General features: G+C 34.9%; 2 protein-coding genes across 3 annotated transcripts; both read right to left on the reverse strand.

Moving 5' to 3' along the window:
- Nucleotides 1-80: 80 nt before the first annotated feature.
- Nucleotides 81-11,848, reverse strand: LOC107848721 (toMV resistant protein Tm-2 netted virescent-like). Of its 2 annotated transcripts, XM_047399358.1 has the most exons (3): nucleotides 9,983-11,848; nucleotides 677-3,993; nucleotides 81-301 (listed from the first exon to the last, which is right to left on the reverse strand). In XM_047399358.1, the coding sequence occupies exon 2, from the start codon at nucleotides 2,530-2,532 to the stop codon at nucleotides 1,582-1,584; it is 951 nt and encodes a 316-aa protein (XP_047255314.1). In that variant the 5' UTR covers nucleotides 2,533-3,993; nucleotides 9,983-11,848; the 3' UTR covers nucleotides 81-301; nucleotides 677-1,581. The 2 variants fall into 2 exon arrangements, with proteins under 2 accessions (XP_047255314.1, XP_016548973.1); XM_016693487.2 differs by lacking the exon at nucleotides 81-301 and having other exon boundaries at nucleotides 2,942-3,993.
- An 8,316-nt stretch (nucleotides 11,849-20,164) lies between these two features.
- Nucleotides 20,165-25,759, reverse strand: LOC107847726 (putative late blight resistance protein homolog R1B-16). Its single transcript, XM_016692172.2, has 3 exons — nucleotides 24,237-25,759; nucleotides 20,812-23,041; nucleotides 20,165-20,411 (listed from the first exon to the last, which is right to left on the reverse strand). Exons 1-2 carry the CDS (start codon nucleotides 24,672-24,674, stop codon nucleotides 20,813-20,815), a joined length of 2,667 nt encoding a protein of 888 aa, XP_016547658.2. The 5' UTR covers nucleotides 24,675-25,759; the 3' UTR covers nucleotides 20,165-20,411; nucleotide 20,812.
- Between the last annotated feature and the right edge of the window lie 613 nt (nucleotides 25,760-26,372).

The following is a 26,372-nucleotide window of genomic DNA, read 5'->3' on the forward strand; positions in this document are numbered from 1 at the left end:
GCAAATATGTACATAAGATCAATTAATTAATCCAGCCACAGCAAAAGAGCTAAATGTTTATCATACCACTACAGTGATAATGGAGAAAGGATACAAACAGAATACTCAAAGTAGTAAACTTCAATCCTAGCTAATTACAGATTGCATGGACAATGTCTCCAAAACATGTCATAATAAACAACACACAATGTCTCCAAAACCATTTAGAGACTTTATTTGGAAAGAATAAAAACCAGTTTCTTGGCACACCATGTCAAAGAGGACATTAGCTCACACCAAAGTGAAGTGTAAAGACATCTACCTGCAGAAACCATAGGAGAAAAAAGAAATATTAGGTACAAATGAGAGAGAAGAGAAGCAATGTCATTAATACTGTTGTCAAGGAATAGTAGGTTTAATGGAGATACATATAAAATGAGACGAATGGCGTATATATAAACTATAATGTCCTTATTTCAGGGAATCCCCTGGCTGAAGCAAGTGTATTTTTTGAAAAGGAATCAAGAATGAAAAGGACATTGAAAGGAAATGTATCAATAGCGTGATAAAATGGAGAAAAGCAAAAGGGATCTTGAATAGTATATCACATACATGAAATCCAACAGTATGGTATATGTTAATTAAGCTTCATATGCAGGCAGAGGAGAAATTTAACCAGAAAAGTAAAATGACAAACCTGTTGTTTTAACTAGAATCATCAGCATCAAAGTGGGGAGGAAATATTGAGAGTCTGAACCCGGAGGCGCTAGAGCTAGCACGGTCTTCCAGCTTCTTCTTGGCCATAATCCTTGCTGACTTGACTGCTTTGTACGTACATTCCAGTCACATCTCTTGGAGATTGGGTATGTCAGCCAGGCCTTGTGGAACTTCTTCAAGGTGCTCACAAAATATAAGAACAAGCCGCTTAAGGCGGGGGAAGTTGTGACGTGAAGCTTGCAAGTCTGTCTTCTCAATCCACAATACTTGTAGTCTAGCGAAGCTGCCAATTTCTGGCTCCCAGAACTCCCCATTGAAAGCATTCTCCCTCAACTTAAGGACTTCAAGAGACTCGAGCGGCCCCAATTTGGTCATATCCCGCCAATTCAATCGGGTATTAGACAAGGTCAACTTCCTCAGGGTATTGGGAAGCATAAATACCATCACAGGAAGAGTTATAACTCGACTGTCATCTTGATCATCATTCACTAACTTCAACTTTTCCAACCGCTTTAACATAGCAAGTTCGCTCAATCTACTAGCAATGTTATCGGAAAGTGAAAATACTTGACCTCGAATAGCTAACTTCCTGAGATTACGAGCCCTGGTGAACACTTCACTGGTGCAACTTTGTGGAGCAATCACGGAGAGTGTTTGTATGTTGCACTCCCGCTCCTTGCTTATTGAAGCACTAGGAGGAGGCAGTTTAGTAGGGGCGTTAACGTGCAGATGCCTCAAACGCATCATACTCCAAATATCCACTTTCACCTCGAAAGTACTATCTGGATAGGTAGTATGGACGATAAGAGTTTCTAAGTTCCAGAACTTGACAAACATTAGTGGAAGCGACTTGAATTCTCCTGAGAGAGAAATGTATTTCAAATGCTACAACTGATAAAAATCCTTCGAGAAGAGAGATCTTAGGGGTTCAACATCGAGTACTTTAATCAGGGGAAAACCCTTGTGCAAGGATTTAATCATGTCTGGAGTTTGGTTGTCAATTGGATTTGAGCTAAAACATAAGAAAGACTTGACATTCTGCATAGGCGGTTCCTTACGAAGTTCCTTGAGGAAATTACTCAAAGTGGAAGAATCAATGCAAAGGCGTCGATATGTGCCTGAATCTTTCGTCACCAAAGACTCCTCATCAGGTGCATTTTTAATCGCCCAGAAAATGTCTTCCTCGATTGCTTCCTTCTTGCAAAACTCACGACATGTCTTGATCTGTCCATCTAATGACTCCTCCATTACCATCAGTAAGTTCTTCTTAGTAAGCTCGTTCAGACATTCTTCTGCTTGTTCCTCCAGGGTTAAATGATTCTGAATTGGTATGAAACCTTCTGCGATCGACAAATGGATCAATTTCCAACCAGGAATATCAAAACCTTGAGGAAAGCTAGCACAATACAGGAAACACGCCTGTTGGTAATAAGACAAAAGATCGTAACTCATTTTTATAAGCCTGAAGCAGCTGTCTGGAACATCTCTATTTATAAGATATTCTCCCATGTTTTCATCAACAAGCTGCCATTCCCTTCTTGTTGTGCGACCTAAGAGAGCTCCCGCAATTACCACTACTGCAAGTGGTAGCCCATTACATTTTTTAGCTATGTTACGTCCTATTTCTGCAAGCTCAGGTGGGCAACATTTTTTCCTGAAAACCTTCAGTTTGAGCAAGAACCAACTGTCTTCGTCAGTTAGAAAGGATAGCTTATAATAATCACGATTGAAATAAGAAGTCACCTCTACAAACCGACTGGCCATCATGATTTTATGGCCTTTGTTGTTGTCAGGGAAAACACATGTTATAAAATCTACGATGACCGCGTTCCACATATCGTCCAATACGATTAAACACCTCCCTCCATTCCCCAATCAGGTGCGAATTTCGTCAATTATCCATTCCCCAAGCAGGTGCGAATTTCGTCAATTATTTGCTCATCACTCTTATTCATGTCAAGTTGGTACTTCAAATGTTTAAGAATACTGAGCAAAACTTCCGTTTTATTATATGATTGAGAGACATTGACCCAAATGCAACTCACAAATTCAAAAGTAATATTTGAATCATTATAAAGCTTTCTTGCATGTGTTGTTTTGCCAAGGCCGGGCATACGAACAATTGGAATGTTACTCGATTGCAGGAATCACAAGGATTCGAGGATCGAGTTGATTGCCCAGGAGTCAACTCGAGGATACAATCTCAAAAGAACGAAGAAATACAGAGAGAGAGAGAGAGAGAGAATTGAGAGAAAAGGAATTGGGTTTATTTCATATCATGATTGTAACTGAATGATTATATGCCCTATTAATAGAAAATAGAAGTTGATCAACTATTCTAACTAACTGACAGTTACAGCTAACAAATCAACTAACTGTTCTGTAGCACACTGTTGCTTCATTCTTAATTAAGCCCTGAGTAAATGGTGCTTCAAGAGTTGTAACTTAAGCTCTCTATTAAGTAATGTAGTGTCCACCTCAGTAGAAGATGATTCACCTGGTAGATAAGGAACATATAGGGGAGGAGGTCGCCCGTATAAAGCCTCATAAGGAGTAATCTGAATAGCAGAATGAAAACAAGTATTGTACCAATACTCGACCATAGTTAAGCAGGAAAACCAATTAGAAGCATCATCACTGCAGTAGCATCTTAAGTAGGTCTCGAGACATCTGTTAAGCACCTCAGTTTGTCCATCAAATTGAGGGTGATAGGCTGTGGAAGTATGCAATAGCACACCCTGAAGACTAAGGAGCTCTTGCCAAAAAGAGCTAAGAAATACAACATCTCTATCACTTGTAATGGCATCAGAAAACCATGTAATTTCACAATATTGTCAAGAAACACGTGAGCAACTGATTGAGCTGTATAAGGATGTTTTAGGGGAAGGAAGTGGCCATATTTGCTCAATCTGTTAACCACTACTAACATGACCTCATAACCATGAGATTTAGGCAGACCATCAATGAAGTCCATGCTAATTTGAGACCATACAATTTCAGGGATAGGCAGGAGTTGTAATAGACCAGGGTAAGAAGCAAGATCTCACTTATTTTTCTGGAATACATCATCACATTTTGGATGAATTCCTTCACCTCAGTTCTCATGTTCTTCCAATAGAATAGTGTGAACAACCTCTTGAGAGTAGCTTCTAACCCCAAATAACCTCCATGAGGTCCAGAAGGCCAAAGAGTAATGATATCAGTCCTCAAATTCTGTACCTTACCAATTACCAATTTTCCTTTCCTTCTCAATTGGCCTTGCATCCAAGTAAATTGTTTATGAGATGAAGGATCAGCCTGCAAATTTGTAATTAGCTAATTTAGTTTAGGATCAGTATGTCAATTGTCTATAATAGCATTGAATAGATCACTGTTGTCATAAGAAATAACAAGAGCAAGCAACTCAGCACCAGTAACCCTCGAGAGGGCATCAGCTGCTTTATTTTCATCACCTCTTTTATATTCAATAGAGTAGTCAAGGGCATTTGTAACACCCCGTATTCAAGTACATATATTGGTGTATTCAAGTACGTGTATTGGTCTTATTTATATGGAATTTATTTTATTTTATTTTATTTATACCGGAATTTGCCCGTCGATGGTTCCATACGAAGGTTATTGAATAAGATTTCCAACGATATAAAGATTTCCAAAAACGTATAGGTTTCGGATATAATCTAGCACGTTCGAAACTATAAAACGGTGGCCGGTATATTGGGAATAGTAAATGTGCAGGAAAATTTCCTGCACAAAAACTACTGAGGCCAGCCATTTTTTTGGGTCAACTTTGAACGATCATAACTCCCTTAATATAATGAAATGGGATAGATTCCACCTATTAAAAGAAAGATCTTTGAGTCTTCTTTCCAATGCAATTGGTTTTATCCAAATCCGACATCTGAGTAATGAGTTATACTCGTTTTACTTCAGCCTCTCAAAACAGATTTTTAGGGTCAACTTCAAACGATCATAACTCCTTGTACAGGACGAACTGGGTGGCCTACTTTATATTAAATAAAATCCCTTTGAATTATCTTTCCAACTATACCAATTTCACCCAAATCCGATATCGGAGAAAAGAGTTATGGTCGATTTACTTTAGCCTATCAAAACAGTCCACCATGGACAGATTCGGATTTACTTAAATTTTAAGGGCAATATGGTCATTTTCCATCACCTCATAGACGAAAATTGGTCATTATATACATATACTTAGCCTCATATCCATCATTTATCATCCAAATTATTGAAGAATAAGAAACTCTAGCCTAAGTTCAACTCCAATTATCTTGTGATTCAACCGTAGAAAATCCAAATTGATTCCGTAGTTGTGTTCACCGTCTCGAGGGCTTCGAGAAGAACCCCTTATTTATGCCAACAGGACTTCGAAATCAAAAGGGCCATTTTATGGTAAGGATGTAAATTATGTTGGTGTTATTTATATGGATATGTATATATATATGCATGTGAGCATAAGAAGTATGTTATTTGATTGTTGTTGAAAGATGATTGGAAATGATGTTGGATTATTATTGTGCATAGTTGGATTATGTTGAATTGTGAAGGGATTTGGTGTGATAATGTGGTATTGAAATGATGATTATATATATATATACACATAAACCGATTGTTCAAGTTGGTTTTTGGAATGCTTTGCAAATATTGGTTGTATGGAATTATGGAAGAGAATTGTGGTGTTGGGTTTCTAATACTAGATGCCAAACATTTCATTGTAGATAAGTGATTTGTAAAGGCAGCAAGTTGTGTTGAATTGGTATCCGAATCTACAACGAGGTATGTAAAGCATACTCTAACGATGTTCTTTGGCATGAAAACACCAATGTTCCATCAAGTAAGATTCCGAGGTTGTCCAAAAACATGTATTGTTCTACATTACCAAAGAAGTTGTTTCCATTCTATAAAGTGTCAAAATGTTTCATTGATATACCGAAAGGCTCCTATTTCATTGTTGTGATATTGATGATTCCGAAACACATTGTTGATGTACCAATGAGTCTTTATTACATCGTTATTGTATAGAAAGTCTATTACTTGGTTCCTATTGATGTATCATTATTCCAAAGGTACTATATTGGCATGAACACTAATGTAATAATCTCAAAATCTTTTGAACTAAGTTATTGGAAGATCTCTTATTTGTGTTACTTGATATACGTGTGGGTGGTAGCTCAGGGGCTTAAGCCTAGCATGGGCTGATCCCGATATTTGATATGATTACAGTTGATATGTACTGGGGGCAGCCTAATGGTCACAGTACGGTACAGCATTGATTATTGTTAGGTGGTTGGAGGTTCGAGAGGAGGAGGTAATGGCGAATGATAATTGTAAAGAATGAAATGAATGAATGTATACCGTTCCACAAATGTGTTTGAACTCAAGAACCCAATTCAGATTAATGATAAGATAATGTACATGATCCTAAAAGTGTTTATGAAGTGTGGTTCACTTCTATTATGATTTATTCACTTGCGTCTGATTTTCTTGATCCCCCATACCACATATGATTATTTACAGCTTTACATACTCAGTACATATTTCGTACTGACGTCCCTCACGGGGGACCTGCATTTCATGCTGCAGGCACAGCTGTTTCAGCTCATTCACAGCATAAATAGGAGCCAGGTCATACAGCTATTGTTGGTGAGCTCCAGTTTGCTTCGGAGCTTTCCGAGTCGGTCCCTTATATTTTGTTATTGTACAGGAGTCATGTGTGGGCGGGGGTTTGTCCCGACCCTATTTATGTCATGTATATCCTAGAGGCTTTGTAGACATAAGGAAGGGTAAAGTCATGAAAGTTTATATAGTGATGTTATATTTGTATATGTGGTGGCCCCGACGGCCAAGTATTATATATATTTATATTTGTGCGTGTTGTGCTGATACAGGTAATTAGACCCTTCTATATGCAACGAAGTGTTGTCCAAATTTTTGGTGACATGTAAGTGAAAGTATAGGTATTTGAACGGGTTCTCCCGGGCCTTCTCGGTTTCGAGTGCCAGTCCGGCCCGATGGGATTTTGGGGCGTGACAGCATTAGTTTAGTCAACCATAACAACTAAGAATTGGCATGCAATTTCTGTTCCATCAAGAACTTCAATGCCTTTTGGTTAGTTCTGATGATAAACTTTTGACCCAAAGATACTGTGACCATTTAGTAACAATTAACACAATGGCAAGTAATTCTCTATCATACACTGATAGAGCAACATGTTTTGGAGATAAAGCTTTGCTAATAAAGGCTATAGGATGCCCTTCCTGCATAAGCACAGCACCAATGCCATAACCACTTACATCAGTTTCCACAATAAAGATCTTGCTACCATCAGGTAAAGCTAAGACGGGGGATTGCGTCAATGCTTCCTTCAATCGTACAAATGCATCATGAGCTACAGAGTTCCATTTAAATCTGTCCTTCTTTGTCAAATCATTTAGAGGTTTGCAAATGATTCCAAAACCTTGTATGAATCTCCTATAATATCCAGTCAATCCTAAGAAACCCCTTAATTGTTTCAATGTAGTAGGAATAGGCCAATTCCTGACAGCTTGGATCTTTTGAGGATCAGTTGATACACCCTCAGCAGTAATAAAGTGGCCAAGATATTCAATCATCTGAACACCAAAGAAGCATTAACTTTTCTTGGCAAACAACTGATGTTCCGCTATTTTTATGAACACAGACCTCAGATGTATTACATGCTCTTCCATAGTTTTACCATAAATCAGAATATCATTAAAAAAAGACCAATACATACTTCCTTAAAAACTTCTGAAATACCGAATTCATCAATCCTTGAAAAGTTGCAGAAGCATTTGACAATCCGAATGGCATGACTAAGTATTCAAAATGTCCGGAGTGAGTTCCAAAAGCATCTTTAGGAACATCTTCTTTCGCCATCCTCACTTGATGATATCCAGACCTTAAGTCAATTTTAGAGAAGATTTTGGATCCTCCTAGTTCATCCAATAAGTCTTTTACAATAGGGATTGAAAATTTGTTTTTCACAAACTTATGTAGACACCTAATTTTGTCTCTCCCCGATAGTATTTTTACCATTTCACCTTCGTATTACTATGTGTCCTCATCCGTATAATTATATTTCACAAAAATACAAAAATAACAACCCTTAATAAAATCTCTATTTTTCCTTTTTGGGGTCCATAACAGAATATAAAATAAGAAGGGGAAAAGGGGGACCCACGGAGAAGGGGGCAGAAAGAGAAAGTTCATCTTCTCCAAGGGGGAGTACGCACAACAGAGTGGAGAATTTTTCTTTTCTTCAATGCCATCACAGAATACAATATACACACACAGAAGCCTGACCATTTCCTCTCAGAGTACATAAAGACCCTCATACTCACAGATAAGAAAAAAGAACCAATCCATCAACACCAAGATACACATAGAATATGCCATAGGCGTACATCTCTCAAATACACCCATAGATATAGGCGATTACATGAAAATGAGGTGAGGGTGAAGCAAGGTCGAGAGAAAAATAGAGAGAAAGAGGGGATCGAACTGGAGAGAGTGAGATTTAAGGTTGAAAGTTAAAAGCAGAGAAGAAACGTGCGAGAGAGAAATTTAGTCTGAGTTTTTCACCGAAAATGCTTTCGCTACAGATCATATCTCTGTTTCTAGTTGCTGCCGAACTTACCGGAGCTCAGGTGTAGCAAAGGGTCCTTGTTTTTCAGTTCAAACTCCACCGGAAAACACCCAGCCGTTGTTCCTGTTAGTGTTCCGATGGGTTTATCGGATTTTCGAACTCATTGACTCTCTTATTGCAATTTTCGTTTTGGTTCATCGAGCTCGGTACTGGTTTTGAAATTTAAGTTCAATTTCAGTTTCGGGTTTGGATTTCTCCCAATTCGAGTTAGTTTTGTTTTGTTGTTGGGGTTCCCATTTAAAGGTTTCGGTCTTGGATTTCTTTATTATCGATAAAATATTATATCGAGGTCCATTTTTTTAACCCATCTCCTTTTCTTTATTTGGTTGGTTGAATGAATTGGCTGTGAATGTGATTAGGTGCTTGTTGATCATGATTGTTTGATTTTGTCGATGTTTATGCTTTTGATGAAGAAATTTGAGTGATGTTGAGTTGTTGTTTAATTTCGTGAATAAAAAATTGATTAAGGATAGTTGTACTGGTGATTGCGAATTGTGGGAATTTGGGGTGGAATTTTGAGATTGATGAAAAGGGTCAATTTGGATTAATGTTGGTCTTGTTGTTTAATGCGGAATTAATTTCAAGCTTGTGAATTGTATAGTGTCATGATAGGTCGAATGGGATAGGAAAATGTTTAGGTTCGGGTAGGCAAAATTTGGGAGTGATGTGTTGATTGAATGCGTTGAATGTTTAGATGTATGTTTTGAACGTTTTTCTAGTTATCTCAGATGTATTCATTTGGCCAGAGAATGCCCCAAGGTATTTGTGTTCATTTGTCAGTGAATGTCCCGAAGTATCATGTACTTGAAGACGGCGCACGGTCAAGGCCCGGAACGTCGGGTGAAGCTTAATTCAGGAGTATTTTAGGGATAGTTTGGAATAGAATGGGTTTATATTTTTGCATTTTTCATTATTCGGGACTGTATAGTTAGACTGGATACTATATTTTTGATTCGTTTTGTTTTGTTTGATTGTTTTACGTTTTTTTGTGTGGTTTGTACATTCGTAGTGTCAAATTAGCTGATATGTTCCACCAAGCGACCGTGGTCAAACCACGGGATTGAGGGGTGCCTAACACCTTTCCTTCGGTCAACAGAATTCCTTAGCCGGAATCTCTGTTCGCGGATCAGTCTTAGAGTCAAAATCATTTTGAAAAGGATTTTCAAAGGTGACTTGGCACATCGGATTATGCCAAGTGGCGACTCTGTTTTGAATATGAAAGGTCCTTTTTGAAATAAATCTTCATTTTTTCACTTAATAATAAAAACCCTTTTGAAAAATAAAATTTATCTATTTGGAGTTAAAAAGGGGTGTGACAACTTATTCAAGTCTCTAATCTACACATAGTCTCCGTGTACCATGTTTTTTTCCTACTAACACCACAGGTGAGGCAAAGGGACAACAACTAGGTTGAATGATCCCTTGGTTTATCATTTGCTGAACCATGTTTTCAATGATATCCTTCTTAACCAAAGGATACCTGTAAGGTCTCTTATTCACAGGCTCAATACCAGATTACAATACAATTCTATGATCGAATATACCTCTAGAGGGCGATAGACTACCAGGTTCTTCAAATAATATAGCAAATTTTGATAATACCTCTAATATTGTAGGATCTTCCTTCTGATCATTATCAGATTTTGATGGATGCCACTTTACTTCATCACTTCCTTGAGGGATCACCTGAATTATACACAATTGAGATTGTATTCCTGTTTGCTTTGCCAATTTTCCAGCGCTAGGAGTTAACACTTGACTGTCGGACCCTCTAAGTAGATGTTTTCTCCCTTTGTGCCAGAATTCCATTGTTAAGTTTCTAAAATTCAACTTGATATCACCTAGAGTCAACAACCATTGAAATCTAAATACAACTCCACAATATCCCAAAGGTAACAATAAGAAATCCGCACAGAATTCAGCACCTTGCAACAACCAAGTGATAGTAGTCATTTGATCCACTTTCATACTTCCATTTGCAGCAGCCACTACCTCAGGATTAATACATCTTACTTCACATCCCAATTTTCTAACTAGTTCAGGATCTATAAAGTTGTGAGAGCTCCCAGTATCAATTAGTATATGCAATCCCATTTTAGAGTGATAACCAATCACCTTCAAGGTTCTAAATCCTAAAGATCCATTCAAGGCATGCATAGAAATCTCCATGTGTTCTACAGGTTGTACCAATTCCAGTGGATCAACATGTTCCTCTTGTACTTCTCTATTGTGTTCTTCAACTAATGTCTCCATTTCTTTCGTTTCATCTATTTCCAACAAATATAATTGCTTGGAGGTTCTGCATTTATGGCCAGGTATATACGTCTCATTGTAGAAGTAGCAACAATCCCTTTGCCTTTTTTTCATTTAGCTCTTCTATGCTCAAGGTCCTTCTGTTCATTCCCTTAGAAAAATTGGAATTATAGTTACTAGGTGTAGGAAAAAAAGATTGTTGTTGCTATTTCTCTGATCTGCAATCCTCCTTGCATTCATCTGAGACTGCACAATTGCTGGTTGTGTCATAGCATTTTGATATGCTTCTTGCATTCTTGCATTTTTGTACACTTGGGAAAGTGAGGAAGGATTAGTGATCTTCACAGCTATGTTTAACTCAGGTTTTAAACCCCCAATATAATAGCTGATAACATTCTCTTCTGAAAGATTTACCCTTGTCAAACTTCTCTCAAAAGCTGCTTGATACTCTCTTACGCTTCCCATCTGTCTGATCTTTTTAATTTCCTCCATAGGATCATCAAAGTCAGTGCCAAACCTTTCAACCAAAGCTCCAACATACTCCTTCCAACCGATTGTCTGCAAATACTGTTTATATCTCATAAAAGATACATGTCATTGGATGGTTTTCCTTTCCAACTGCTTAGAAGCAATTGTCACTTTTTCTTCAGCTGCTACATTTTTCATAGAAAAGAACCGTTCAATCTTAAACAACCAGGATCTCAAATCATCACCATTGAATTTCAAGAATTCTATTCTTGACCATCGATTGAATCTTGAATGATGGAATTTAGGACTATTATGAAATTGAGAGTTACTGAAATTGCCAGGACTCCCTTCTCTTTCCCTATGCAATTCGACCCTCTCACCTTGATCAGAATCTCCTTCATTTCTCAATGGAACAGTGTTTCTTTGATTATCACCAGCTAGTTGCTTCCTTAATTCCATCACTGTGTGATCTAACTTCTCCAAGGATGAGACCTTCCCAGCTAGATGTCCCACCTCTGTTATCAGATTTTGTATCATTTTACGCAAATCCCCAATTTCTGCATTAGGGTTTTCGTTACTCGATGCCAAGGATAGTCAAGTTTTGATACCAATGTTACTCGATTGCAGGAATCACAAGGATTCGAGGATCGAGTTGATTGTCCAGGAGTCAACTCGAGGATACAGTCTCAAAAGAACAAAGAAATAGAGAGAGAGAGAGAGAGAGAGAGAGAGAATTGAGAGAAAAGGAATTGGGTTTATTTCATATCATGATTGTAACTGAATGATTACATGCCCTATTAATAGAAAATACAAGTTGATCAGTTATTCTAACTAACTGACAGTTACAGCTAATAACTCAACTAACTGTCATGTAGCACACTGTACTTAACTAACTTTTGAAACTTGCATTCTATCATTCTATTTATGATAACATGGAACCTCTACTATCAAGTTGATAGGTTGAGGATTCGAGTTACGCTGCTGAAGGGTTAGCAAGAACACTGTTAGAGATAATTTTATCATTTTATTCTTTAAATGTAGTAAATTTAATGCTTTGAGAAATGCATTAGATAATGAATTGTATTTAATGTCAAGAATAAAATGGATAGAAATAATAAATTATTCATTAATTTTACAAAACGGATAAGTATATGAAAAAAATGTACAAGTAAAAATCAACGAAAAAAGTATAACTAAAAACAATGCAAATATCGAGGAACAAAATAATGACAGATATAGCCTGTCCAAAAATCGAGCGAAAATCAACCCAGTCCAATTTTTAAAAATTTTAAACAGAAAACCAATGGGCTTCCATCATTTTTTTTGTAAAACTTATATATATCTCAATAAGATTATTTCTAATTACTCTCTATCCCAATTATTTGTTAAATTACAAATAATTTCTTATCATGCAATTTTCAGATACATAATTAGCATCCGAATAAATAATTTTGAAGTTAAGATACATAATTTTGAGCTTAAGAATGTAACTATTAAATACATAATTTTGATTATTGAAATACATCCATTTCTGAAACTATTTAATTGAGATACATAATACATTAACTAGCCAAAAGGAGGATACATAATTAAAATTATATATCCCAAAAATTTATGTGTTTGTGGATGTATCTGGTTATTTTTTTAAGAAAAATGATTCAGGTAATTAATAAAAAGAGTAGAGATTTTATGTAATTTAGTTTAGATAAATTGTGGTGTTATGTAATTTTTCATCTGACAAAAATGCGCAAAAGATATATATAGATATAAATAATTATTATTATATATATTCAATATTAATATATAATAAGTAACTGTAATCTTACGATTTATGTTGTTAAATTCATGTCTTGTGGTATTGTTGTGGCAATTATTAGAATTTATAGTTGTAGGCTCGTAGTACCGTGATTTGATGGATAACATTTGGAGCAACAACTTTCCATATTCTTGTGGTATTATTGCTTTCCATATTCTATTAAGTCTCATACAATAAGCAACACCTATGCTACTTGAGGTGTCGGTATCATCAACATGCATGTATCGACATGTTTGCTTGGTATTTCGTGAGGAACTGATAGAGCCATCACTACGGGTCAGGCCCATTGAACTAGCCCAACCCAGCCTGTAATTTGATGGGTTTGGGCTTCAATTTTTGCAGTCCATTTAAAAATAATATTTTTTAGTCCGACCTGAATAAGCCCGTGGGACTTGAGGTGGGTTGGGATAGCCTGTGGGCCGGCCCATGAGTCAAATAATAAATAATTTAAAAGTAAAATAAAGTACTAAAAATAATAAAAGAGCTCAATGTCCACTCAAAATCCTTTTAAGTAGTACTAGCTAGGTTTAAGCAATTTCTTAATGTTTAATTAATTAATATTGAATATAAATTACAGATGAAAATGAAGATTTTGAGACAACCTTATCAAAATCTAATTTAGAGATGATTGATGAATATAAAGTGGTGATGTTGAATACATAATAAATGTCATGAGAGCTTTTCTTGAGAAGTTCATTTTTATTTTTAATGAATGAAATATTGACATTTTTTGTGTTTTATTTTGATATATTGAAACAAAATTAGATTAATATTTTTAACTATCAACTATATTGTTATTCATTAACTATTTAGATTGCTTATTAGTATTTTGAGTTAATACATAAAAATGACCCTAAACTTGACACCAAATTATAACTTTGACTTTAAACTTTAACAGTGCACAAATATGACCTTTAACTATTCAAAACTACACAAATATGACCTCCAATCCTATGTGGCAAAACGCGTGTTCAACAGGCAAAACTGCGCACGTCCAGCTTAAAATCTAAGGGCATAATACATAAATATGACCTTAAACTTTGACAGTGCACAAATATGACCTTTAACTATTCAAAACTGCACAAATATGACCTTTAAATGACTTTTCAATTTTATTTTTTTATTATTTTTGGCTCAAAGATGAAAGTGACATCTAATTTCTTTGTCATTGCGGAAAAAGGGCAATATTGAAAATTTATTAATTAGGTGGGTCAACCTCATACGAAAAAATCGCGCGGATATGTATATATATTATAAAACAGAGGGCAAATTTAAGTTATATAATATATCTAAATATAATTTATTTAAATATTAAATTAAAGATGAAACTATACTAATAATAAAAAAATTATAGTTTTAATGAAACGTTATTAAATTAATGTTATTAAGGATAGTAGTAGTAGTCTATTAAATTAACGTTATTACAATGTTATTAAATTAACGTTATTAAAACATTATTAATTTAATGCAGGGGCGGACCTACGTGGTTGCCATGGGGTTCACCCGAATCCCTCGGTAAAAAAAATTACGTTATATATATAAGGTAGAAAATCTATATTTATGTACGTATATTAATGTTGAACCACAAGAAACAAGGCACTTAGATAGCCCAGTGGTGTTATTTGTGTTTCTTGGGCGCTTCCTTCAGCCTACTGCGCGGGTTTGATTTTTTAATTAAAAAAAAAGTTAGGTGTTGCAGCTATAGAAATAAAAATAATAATAATAATAATTAAAAAAAAAAAACGACGCCTTTTTTACATAAAAAATAAAACTTTGATAGTGCATAAATATGACCTTTAACTATTCAAAACTGCACAAATATGACCTCCCTCCAAGTCAGCCCTTTTAACGATGTAGCACCGTGTGATTGGATTACTTTTCCACGTAGGCGCGACTGAAACTCACGCATGAGATTGCAAAATCGGAGGTCATATTTGTTCAGGTTTTGAATACTTAAAGGTCCTATTTGTGCACTATCAAAGTTTAAGGTCAAAGTTATAATTTGGTGTCAAGTTTAGGGTCATTTTTATGTATTAACTCTAGTATTTTTATTTGGTTTGGAGTATATCATGTTAAAAATTATTTAATTTCGCTAATTTTTGGGGTATTGAAGACTTGATTAGCAAGTAGTAGCACTATGTAATATTGTCTAGCGTATATAATTATGTTTATTAACCTTTTAAAATTAAATTAAAAAATATTATTTTAAAAAAGTGGGTTGGTCCGTGAAGCTCGTGGTCTGTGAGGCTCGTAGCCCACAAAGTGATGGTATTTTCTGGCCCATCATTTTGATGTACTACCCGGCCCAGCCCGGCAAAATTCAAAGCCCGTGTGGATTAGCCGAATGGACTGAACCGACCCGTATTGATAGCTCTAGGAACCGACATAGATGTACAACATTTCAAATCACTCATGACAAAGGAAGGCTCGCTACTTTAATGTTCAAATTTATAGGACACTTTTCGTTTAATATTTGAAACTAAATTAGATTACGCAGTATTTTAAAATCAAAATTTAGACATTCAAAAACTATACGAGAAATACTATACTTTGTAATTCTTTTCATGTGGATATGATGAAAAATGTATCTTAAAACGTTGGTCAAAGTTTACTTAGTTTGAATCTTGAAAAGCAAAAGTGTCGGGTAGAGTGAGTTTTCTTTACATAAAGTAAAGGCTCTAAGCTCCGCTCCTTCTAATTTGGTTTGCCAATCTTAATCTTAAGGCTATTGGTGAAGTAGTCTGTCACGGTGATAACAAATGGTAACCATAACTAGAACAGAAAGGTGTAGATACCAAACTAGCGGGGAAAGAGCTAAAATATTGACAGGAATTCCAGTTCACATGGAACAATAGCCCTCTCAATAGAAGGTTTTGCAAAGAATACCTTGCCTATGACTAGAGTCGAGACATTGTTTAGCAATACAAAAAAGGATCAAGAAATTACAAAGAGGATATAGTAAAGGTTACTCTTTCTCTCTCTGTTCCAATTTATGTGACACTTTTCGTTTTTCATGAGTAAATATGACTAATATTTGAAGCTAAATTAGATTACATCAGTGCAATATTTTAAAATTAAAATTTCGACATTCCAAAACTAAACCAGAAGTACTAGCTACAATTTGTAATTCTTTTCATGTTAATAAGATGAAAAATGTATCTTAAAACGCTGATCAAGGTTTACTTAGTTTGAATCTTGAAAAACTTTCCACTCTGATATGGAATCTATTGGCACTAATTAAGTCTAAGAAAATAAAAAAAAAAAAAATCATTTTATTTTTGGTGTTCTCAAAGTTGTAAATTGATTATTAATCGGTGTAAACAAAATTATCAGTTCTGATATATGTAGATTTTACTTCCAACAATCGTAAAAGGGGCCAAGCTAGCTGACATGGAAGATGTTGAGAGAGTTCCTGCCTCTGCAGAGCCTCCCAATCCAATTAGTTATTCATCAGTTGATGAAGAACTAGTTGGGTTAGCAGAAACCTGGTAGTGATATCTAAAAAGAGAGCGAATGGTGAAATGAAATGCTGCATAATTCTTGATCAAGTGCGTGAATTCTGCTTGACAAAAATAAAAGAAGAAAAGTTCATGCAACACGTAGAACAAAGGTTATTTATGTACACACATGACACTATGACAAGTGATTTCCAGGAAAGAGAGTCTTTTCGAATAAGTCATTGCTCATCCAAAATTCAACATATCATACAATAAGAATCTTTTTCCTTTGCTTAATAACTTCAGATTTATTCGGGTGTTACATTTATTGGATTTCTACTTGGATAATTCTTGGGCTGCTGCATTTCAGTCGCTGACTCACTTAAGGTACCTTGCAATTTTTGTTAAAGCATTCCATTTCAAATGCGCGTCTATGCGTGACAAACGGGCGGATTGGATTGGATTTGGACGGGTTAAATATGGATCGAGCAAAAATGGTTTGGATTGTAATCCGTTCATATAAATATGGGTAAATATGGATTTGATCAAATATGGATTGGGTAAATATGGTTTCAACCCACTTTAACTCTCAAGTCAAAAACTTAAAACTTCTATATCATATCAATTTGACTTTTTTTTCATTTCTGTTTTTTTGGTTTTTTTTTTTAGTTTTTTTTTGTCTCTCTTCTATATGTAGCTTTAGTTTTCTTCTCTTTTTTTTATTTTTATTTTTTTATCATTTCTTTTTTTTTTTTCTCTCTTCTATCTCTATCCTCTGCCCTTTGTTTCTCTTTCTTTTTTCTTTTTTTTCATTTTTCTTTTTAGTCTCCTTTTTTTTCTTTTCTTTTTTTTTTTTTTTACTTCTTTCTCATTTTTTTCTTTTTTATTTGTATTTTATGTTTTATATTTTTTTTATTTTTGAAGAATATGGTTAAGTCGAGTACAAATTATGGATGTGACTAAAATATCGTAACCACTCAATATATTTGTTTTCACAATCATCTTTTTTCATTTTGCTTTTCTCCTTTTTCATTATTTTTTCTTCTTGATTTTTTTGTATTTTTTTCTTCAATTCTTTCTTTGCGCCTCTCTTTCTACTATTTTGTTTTTTTTTCTATTTTTGGTTTCCTTTTTTTTTTATGATAACGAAAATACCATAAGCGCATATTGATTTATATTCGCCCAACATTTATAATTCAAAGGCTATGTTGATCCTCAGTCATATATATTTTAGTCTCAATAAAATATAATTAATTCATATATTTTTTTTTGGGTTTTCATTCGGTGCCTGCATTGAAGCCCCGGCTAATCCGGATCGGGCGTTGCAAGGCCCATTAAGGTGGCAGCGCTCCCAACAGAGTTTTCTCCATAACCAGGGTCGTACCCTCGACCTCTGATTAAGGGTGGAGCAGCCTAAATCACTGCACCACAACCCATGTTAATTTTAATTCATATATTTATTTATATATAAATCCAAATGATATATAAATAAATATATGAATTAAAATGGTTGGTCCTCTGGTTAAGCTCTACTTGGAAGGTTATTGGTTGACTAAGAAATTAAGTAAAGTGGAGGGAGGAGAAAGAGAATATATTTACTATAATGAAAGCCTGCCAAGTGACAACTAATAATTGGAAATTTTATATTTCATTCATTGGAAAGTATGTGACTTTTTTGTCATTTTTTCAGTTTTTTATTTAGTCTTTGCTACTTATAAGATATTTTTAGGTAGCCAAGGCGGTGGTTGAGTTGGTTTGAGAGGAATTTTTCATAGCGGAGATCGCGAGTTTGATTCACCCCTACTGTATTCTTAATTGACTTCATCGTACGGGGTTTATCTAGTGCGATTTACATCTTCTATGTGGTTTGTGAGTTATTGCACAGTGAGGGGTTTACCCGTGCGCACACAGTGCTCACCACAGAGTACTCACCCGAAGGGCAGAGGATGTAGCGGCTGCGAATTTTCCTAAAGTTTCCAAAAAAAAAATATATTTTTAGGTACAGTATTGCTTTATAAACTATTGCTCAATTACTCTCATTTTAGCTAGTGGAGTTAAATTAAAAGATAAGTAGACTTAATTAAAATGTACTATTATAATCTTATGGTTTTAAATATGATTGTTTTTGCGCCTGTACTTCAACTCATAGATTATTCTAGATAAGTTGTATAGTGTAAAAGTTGAAATTTAAAGAGTTGTCGAGAAGAGAAAAAGACTTTTTTTTAGAAAAAAATAATGACTAAAGAAAAAAAATTAATTAAAACATAGAAAAATTGTTATCGGTTTCAATTAATGTGGTGCCCTAATATTTTTCACCAGTGTTATTTTTCTTTTTCATAACTACTGTAATTTGTTGCATTTGAGTCGACGATCCTTTAGAAACAAACAATCTCTCTACCTCCATAACGTATGAATGAGATTCACATATATTCTAGCCTCTCTAAAGTTTACTTATGAAATTCCACTGAATATGTCACTGATTTGGTACTATACTTTTAGTCTATTAAGGATTATTGATGAGCATTGTGAAAGAATGAAAATTGTCATAAACAGATTATGGGGCCGGTGGGCCAAGACAGAAAAATGGTCTTGGGCCTTAGAATGGTTTGCGCCAAGAACTGAAGTAAATATACACCTTAACTTATCATATTTACACAAATTCTCATCCTTACAAAGTAATTACAAAATTAAGAAAACGATAGTATACAAAATTAAGTGACTTTTGTATATAACAATAAAACATATATAAATTTAATAAGTAATTTCGAATAATTAAATGACCATTTGAATAGCAGACTCCCAGTATAATAAACGTCTAGCTCATAAATTTACATCAAAGATAACACTAGAGATAAGAGTATTTTTTTATCCAATTTGATAATGACCATTGCAAACTAAAATGGGAAACAAAAATATGACTAACAAACTACCCTAATGAGGAAAAAGAATGAGAAAATATCCAATTAACCTATGAATTATATCCAAAAAGTCTATGACACACCTCAACTTAAATGGGGTCTTATTATTTCCTGAACTAATTAAAAGTGTAATTTTGACACTCTTGATGCCTACGTGGCACACACGACTGCCTACGTGGATACTTCAGTGTGTTGTGCTACGTATGTGCCACGTAGGTACTAAGGGTGTCAAAATTATACTTTTAATAAGTTCAAGGGGTAATAGGACCTCGTTTAAATTGAGGTGTGTCATGGCGTTTTTGGATATAGTTCAAAAGGTAATTGGGTATTATCTCAAAAAGAATAATTAAAAATAATCATTTTTGACATGTTTGTTACTCTCTTTGTTCATCTATTTGTTTAATTTACATTTTGTAAGATCATCTCTTTTATTTTGTAAGAGATTAAGAGATCTTAAAATCTCGATTTTTGTGTGTATTCCTTAATATAATGATTGACATAAGTATTTTGTCACAGTATTCATATTGATTGATAATTAGTCTTAGTATTAGAAAATAATTTACATAATATGTAATTAGTAATGTTAAGAGAAGATATTCATTATATGATATAATGAATATGTAAAAGTGATGAGTGAGTAATTAGGTGGATTTTGTAATTAAGGCTGACGAAATTTTTTGATGTCTTTTGGACTTATGGAGGGTCGCTTACTGTTGGACAAAATATTAAGGGGTCGTTTGGTACAAAGAGAAGTTAATCAAGAATTAATAATAATAATAATAATACAGGAATTAGTAATACAGGGATTATTTTTTATCAAATGTTTGATTTATTGTATTAAAAACTAGATATATCATGTATTTTTAAAACCCAAAAGGATAGAGACTGCAGGTTCCCTGTCATCGAAAATAAATTGGATAAAAAAAGAACAAATGATAGTCCATAATACAACATCACCTAACAAGTAAAAAAAAGAACAAACAAAAGCAATCCAGCCACAACAGGAAAACTAAATGCTTGTCTTTCAATGAGAAAGCAAACACACAGCATACACACACCATGTCTCCAAAACATGTAGAGACTTTATTCAGAAAGTACCGTAAAAGGGAAATAAGACGCGGGGAAGTTTCCTCTTCCTCCTGAAAAAAATAAGAGAACAAAAGTTAATCAAACTAAATAGAGAAGAAAAAACATAAGAGAGTAATAGAGTACTATGTTTGGAGTGCGACGGTTAAATATTTAGTTTTGACAAATGTTTAACTGCCCAAACAGTAACACCTTCACAGTTCACATAAAATTGGACGGAAGGAGTATGTTTTAACAGAACAACATCTAATAAGGGACAGCAAGCAGATTGAGTATCATCTACCTCCTCCATTTAATGGTTAACGCAAAGTTTCTATAGCCACGCAAATATTATGACATAGTTAAGATAAGTTTAAGATAAGTTTCAAGAACTTATAGCAACAAATATTTAAGAAAATCGACCACAAGTTGAAAGCGTCTTTCTTCAGTCAAACTGAAGAAATGAAGACAAACCTCAGTGTGATGGTTGAGGATCAGCATCACTATCAGGAGGAAATACTGTGAGCTTGAAACCAATAGAGCTTTCCAGTTTGTTCTTCTTTCTCTTACTCTCAATTTCTCGCGCTGCTTTCACCGCCACTTTGTTAGTGTTTTCCAATTTCATCTCTTGAAGTTCTGGTATATCAGCCAGTTCTTCCGGGATTTGTTGAAGGTTTTCACATGATATAAGGAAAATCCGTTTGAGGCAAGGGAAACTGCGATTTGAAGCCTGCCAAGTCTTCAAATCTGTCCTCTCAATCCACAAGACTAATAGACCACTGAAACCGCCTAGCTCGGTTTCCCAAAACTCTCCCTTGAATGCATTTTCTTTCAACTTTAGGACTTCAAGGGATTCCAGCTGCCCCAATTTACTCATATCACTCCACTCGAAGCTAGTACCCGAAAATGTCAGCTTCCTCAGGGTCTTGGGAAATATGAATACCAGATTTGGAAGGGTTATGACTCTACCAATGTACTGACCATCATTTATAAGCTTCAAGTTTTCCAATCGCTTCAACTCAGCAAGATCACCCAATCCACCAGCTTTGGAACCAAGAAGATCAGCAACTACCTTACCCCGAATGCCTAACTTTCTCAGAGCACGTGCCCTTGAAAATATCTTCTTTGTGCAGCTTTGTGGAGCGATCGTGGACAATGTTTGTATGCAGGATTCCCTGCCTGTTGGAGCACCAGGCAGAGGCAACTTGGCAGGGGCATTAGTGTGCAAATGCCTCAAGCGTAACATATTCCATATATCTGCTTTGATTTCAAAAGTACTTTCAGGAGTAATTGTATTAATGATAAGTGTTTCTAAATTCCAGAACTTACCGAAGCGCTCTGGAAGGAACTTGAAGTCCCCTGAGAAAGCGATATACCTCAAATGCACAAGCCGGTAAAAATCATTGGTGAAGGAAAATTTTACAGATTCTAAGTTGAGTACTTTGATAAGGGGAAAGACCTTGTGGATTGTTTTCAAGTGACCATCGGTCTTTCCTGTTGGTTCAGAGGTGAAACATAAGAAAGACCTGACAAGTTCCATGGGTGGTTTCTTTGAAAATGAGGACAGGAAGTACGTCAAGATAGAAGAATTGATGCAAAGGCGACGACAGAAGTCTGATTCTAATTGCCTCAATATTCCTGCACACTGACTAGGTTCTTCTGTAATTTCCTGAAAAAGATCGTCCTCACTTGCCTCTTTTTTGCAAAACTCATACAACATGTCGTGAATACGACATGTTTTGATTTGATCATCCGCTGTCCAATTCATCACCATCACCAAGTTCTTCTTAGTCAGATCGTTTAAGTACTCTTCCGCTTTCTCCTCGGGGGTTAAATTCTTGTCGAAAGGTATGAACCCTTCTGAAATCCATAAGCGGATCAATTTCCATGTTGGAATATCAAAGCCTCGGGGAAATGTAGCACAATATAGGAAGCATGCTTTCTCGTCATAAGACAACAGATCATAACTCATTCTCACAAATCTTGAGCAGCTATCTTCACTATCTGGATTTATTAGGTGCTCTCCTATGTTCCTATTTACAAATTCCCATTCCCTTTTTGTCTTACCTAGCAAGGCTCCTGCAATGACCACGATGGCAAGTGGTAGACCGTTACATTTTTTAGCTATGCTGAATCCTGGTTCTTCTAGATCACTGGAGCAACTTTCTTTCCTGAAAACTTTCTTTTTGAGCAAAAGCCAACTATTATCATCACTTAAGAGATTTAGCCTATGGATATTCTTATTGAAAGCACTAGCCACGTTATTTTGACGACTAGTCATCATGATTCTATGACCTTTATCACCTTTCGGGAAAATCTTCTCGATAAAATTCATAACTTCTCCGTCCCACACATCATCCAAGACGATCAAACACCTTCCTCCTTTCTCCAAAAAGGAGCAAATTTCTTCGGTTATTTTCTCATCGCTCTTATTGTCAAGAGGTTTAGTAAAGTTTTTAAGAATACTTAGCAAAACTTCTGTTTTATTATATGATCGAGAGACATTGACCCAAATGCAACTGAAAAATTCAAAATTAATTCTTGAATCTTTATAGACCTTTCTTGCTAGTGTTGATTTGCCAAGTCCAGGCATACCAACAATTGGAACCGACTCTAGACTCTTTGATCCGTTAATCAGCCTATCAATCACGGTGTTTGCCTCTTCTTCAAAGCCAACAACATCGTCTTCATCTGACAGAATTAGCTATTTTACATGGAAAAAGAAAAGAGAATGAATTTAGTACCAAGAGTAAGATTTCCTTGCTTAAAAACGAAAAGTAGGAAGTTATTTCATCCTTTTCCTTGAAATAAATAGATTAAAATGAATTCAAGCCACTATTTATTTTTGTTAAAATTAAGATGTCTGAATCTAAGTACATATCTAACATATAGGATGTTGTTTCTAAATCTATATACTGAATACTTATGACTATTTGTTTTCTCAACATCTGAATGCGTTAAATTTTCCAGATGAATCACACTTTAGAATAAGATTAAATCGTATGGTGTGCTAAAAATGGTTCGCTTGATGAATCACACTTTAAAGCTAGCAGTTGCGACAACAAGAAGGTGAGTGTTGCCGACAAATGATGGTAATGGTTTGGTGGATATTGGTGGTTGAGATTGCTTAAAGGGCTAATGGTAATGGTTGTACAATGATAATTCGTGGTCGTGTAATGGTGACTAGTGGTGATGGTTTTCTGATTGTCACTGGTGGTGGCGACTATTGTTGGTGGTGGTAGGCAACAAATGCTAGTCATGTGAAGGTGGATGGTAGTTGGATGGTAGTCGTAACTAGTTCAGGTGGTTTGATTTGGATAGAGTAGTGTTTGAAACTCATCGAATTCACAAGAATCTTTATTAATTGAATAGCATTCTAATGATTTTAGGATCTTGTACAAGATTCAAATGATTTTTGAAACATACTAAGAGTAAATATGTTGCTGTAAAACAAAAAAAGAAGACAAATTTACTTTGATTGCCTTTTGGATAGGTTAGAGCAAACATTACTAGTTTCAACTCAACGATCATGTATCAATTGTTTATTACTCCTCTTTGTCTCAATCTATATGAAGTTGTTTGAATTTCAAGAGTCAAACTTTTAAATTCAGACATGAAATCATAAAAAGCAGGGGTGGATCTACACTTGGCCAAGGCGGTTCATCCAAACCCCGTTAGCGAAAAATTATACTATTTATACATAGTTAAAATTATTTTTATGTATATACAGTCGATGTTGAAGCCTTTGATTAGTTCATATGTTTACTTGTGACCTTAACAAAATCCTGGCTCCACCACTGGTAAAAAGTATTACAATTCACAATGATTGATAGTTTAAAATATTTAAAGGCATATGAAAAGATTGATGTAAAGACAGGGTGGGCACATGACATATATACCTGTCTGGGCTGTGGAGTTGTACTAGATAGATTGTCCAATTGAATGGCGTCCAAAAGAGCTTTATATTTGTCTTGAAGATCTTTCACTTTGTTTCTAATGGACTGAATTTCCTTTGCAACATTCCTAACTTTGCTCCAATATGGAATATCAATCCATTTGACAGCTTTATGAGTGTCTTGGTGCTGTTTAGCTTCATCCAGGAACTTGTCGACGGAGTCCTCAGCTTTGTAAAGCACATTTCTGATCTCTTTCAATGACTGCTTCCAACCTTGAGTGTCTCTATCGATCTTCGAAGCATCTTTTAGAAAAGCTTTGAGTATTTGAAGGTCCGCGACCAGATTATTCACATCGTCTTGTACACCAGTAATCAACTCGACATTTTCACGGCCCAATTCTAACAACTTCTCAACCAAATAATTCACTGCTACTTCAGTCATCTTTTCACACAATCTTGCTGTGGAAATTGTCTAAAGAGGTTATAAGGTTTTGATGTTTGTTATCTCAAGTCAATGCTATTTGGAAATATCTTATAAAGCTACAACACACAAGTGTCTTTTTAATAATAATTGTTGGCACTATCTTGTCTGCCTAATAATTGTAGCCAAGGACCTTTTTTCTTTTAAAAAGAGAACGTACGATGCATTAAAGCTACCACAAGGATATATCGTACGCAGCCTTATCTTACATTTCTGCTAGAGGCTAGTTGTTTTCAAGGCTTGAACCCGTGACTTTCTGGTCACATGGCCATGACAGCAACTTTAATAATGAATTTTTTTCTTCTTTATCTTTTATCTGGTGCTCAGTATTCATACTGAAGCCAACTAAATCTGGATCACGCACTATGACCTATTTCTAGGGTTGCACTTCCAACAAAGTTTTTTGAAACTTAAATCCCAAATCTTTAATTAAGGGTGGAGGGAAGTCCTCTTACTTTGTCAAGAAACTCACTTTCATTCACATTCAACTAATCTTCTTTTGTCGTTACTTGTAAATTTCTAAGTAAGACAACATAAATAATATTATATCCAGAACGAAAATGCCTCTTCACCAAAGAATAACTTAAATAATGCCAACATTTGTTATGTTCAGTTCTAAAATTAAAGATTAGGTAAAGATTAATCACTATGCTTGTCCACTAGCTAACTCGATCAACGAGAATCTTCTACTAATTAATCAAATAATCATAGGCATGATGCACAAAAGTTTCTAGTTTCAACGTGTTAGAGTTGTGATTTGAATTTTGTTGATTTGGCATTGAAAATTCTGCGATGTGGCCCATGTTTGCTGTATGGACCTTTATATTTTTGGGATTAGGATTTATTTGTATGCACGTATTATATAAATGCATTTAGTGGGTTGTTTTGAGTGTTCAGAAAAATTACACACCATTGAGACTACGTCTCCACTTTGTACTCTCTCTCCATTATAGCGAAACCTCCTCTGCCTCTGCCCTTGATTTTTCCCGCAAGGATTTCCAGGTAAATCCGTGGATTGTTTTTGTTTTCTTTTACTTGTGACTTGCTTAATCTGTCCGAATCATAACACAACGATTACCATAAAAGCATAAAGATGAAATTCATCAAATTTAATTTAACCTTTGATATTTCATACATTGGCCTAAAACACAGTACTAATAAATACTCATAAATTTCATTATTAATTAACGTAGATCAACATTGATGTGTACATGACTAATTTTTATAATAAAAAAAAAAAAAACACTTTTTAAATTTTAAACCAGAGGAAGAGCCAAATGTATATTCTTGCTGGAATTCTAGGCTGTGAGCTGGGTGCTAAACCTACAAAATATTTGGGTCTTTCTTTGGGCTCAAAAAAAAAGTATAAATAACATAAATATCAACTTTTTAAAAGTAATTACATTTTCTCTCACTTTTTTAATTATTTTATTCTTTCTTCCTATTAATATACATAACATAGCCAACATATACATAGCATTCTGTGTATATGTTGAAATTTTTGTAATATATTTAGAGAGTTAAAATTTTTTATAATATTGAAAACATAAGTTGTGTATTTATGTAATTTTTTTAAAAAAATAAAGTTGTTGATATTTGTGAAGGGGTACTGGATAGATGTGAAAGGAGGCTTGGAAGATGGAAAGCCCAATACTTGTC

Source organism: Capsicum annuum, chromosome 11 (genome assembly GCF_002878395.1).
Source record: "Capsicum annuum cultivar UCD-10X-F1 chromosome 11, UCD10Xv1.1, whole genome shotgun sequence".
NCBI lineage: Eukaryota > Viridiplantae > Streptophyta > Magnoliopsida > Solanales > Solanaceae > Capsicum > Capsicum annuum.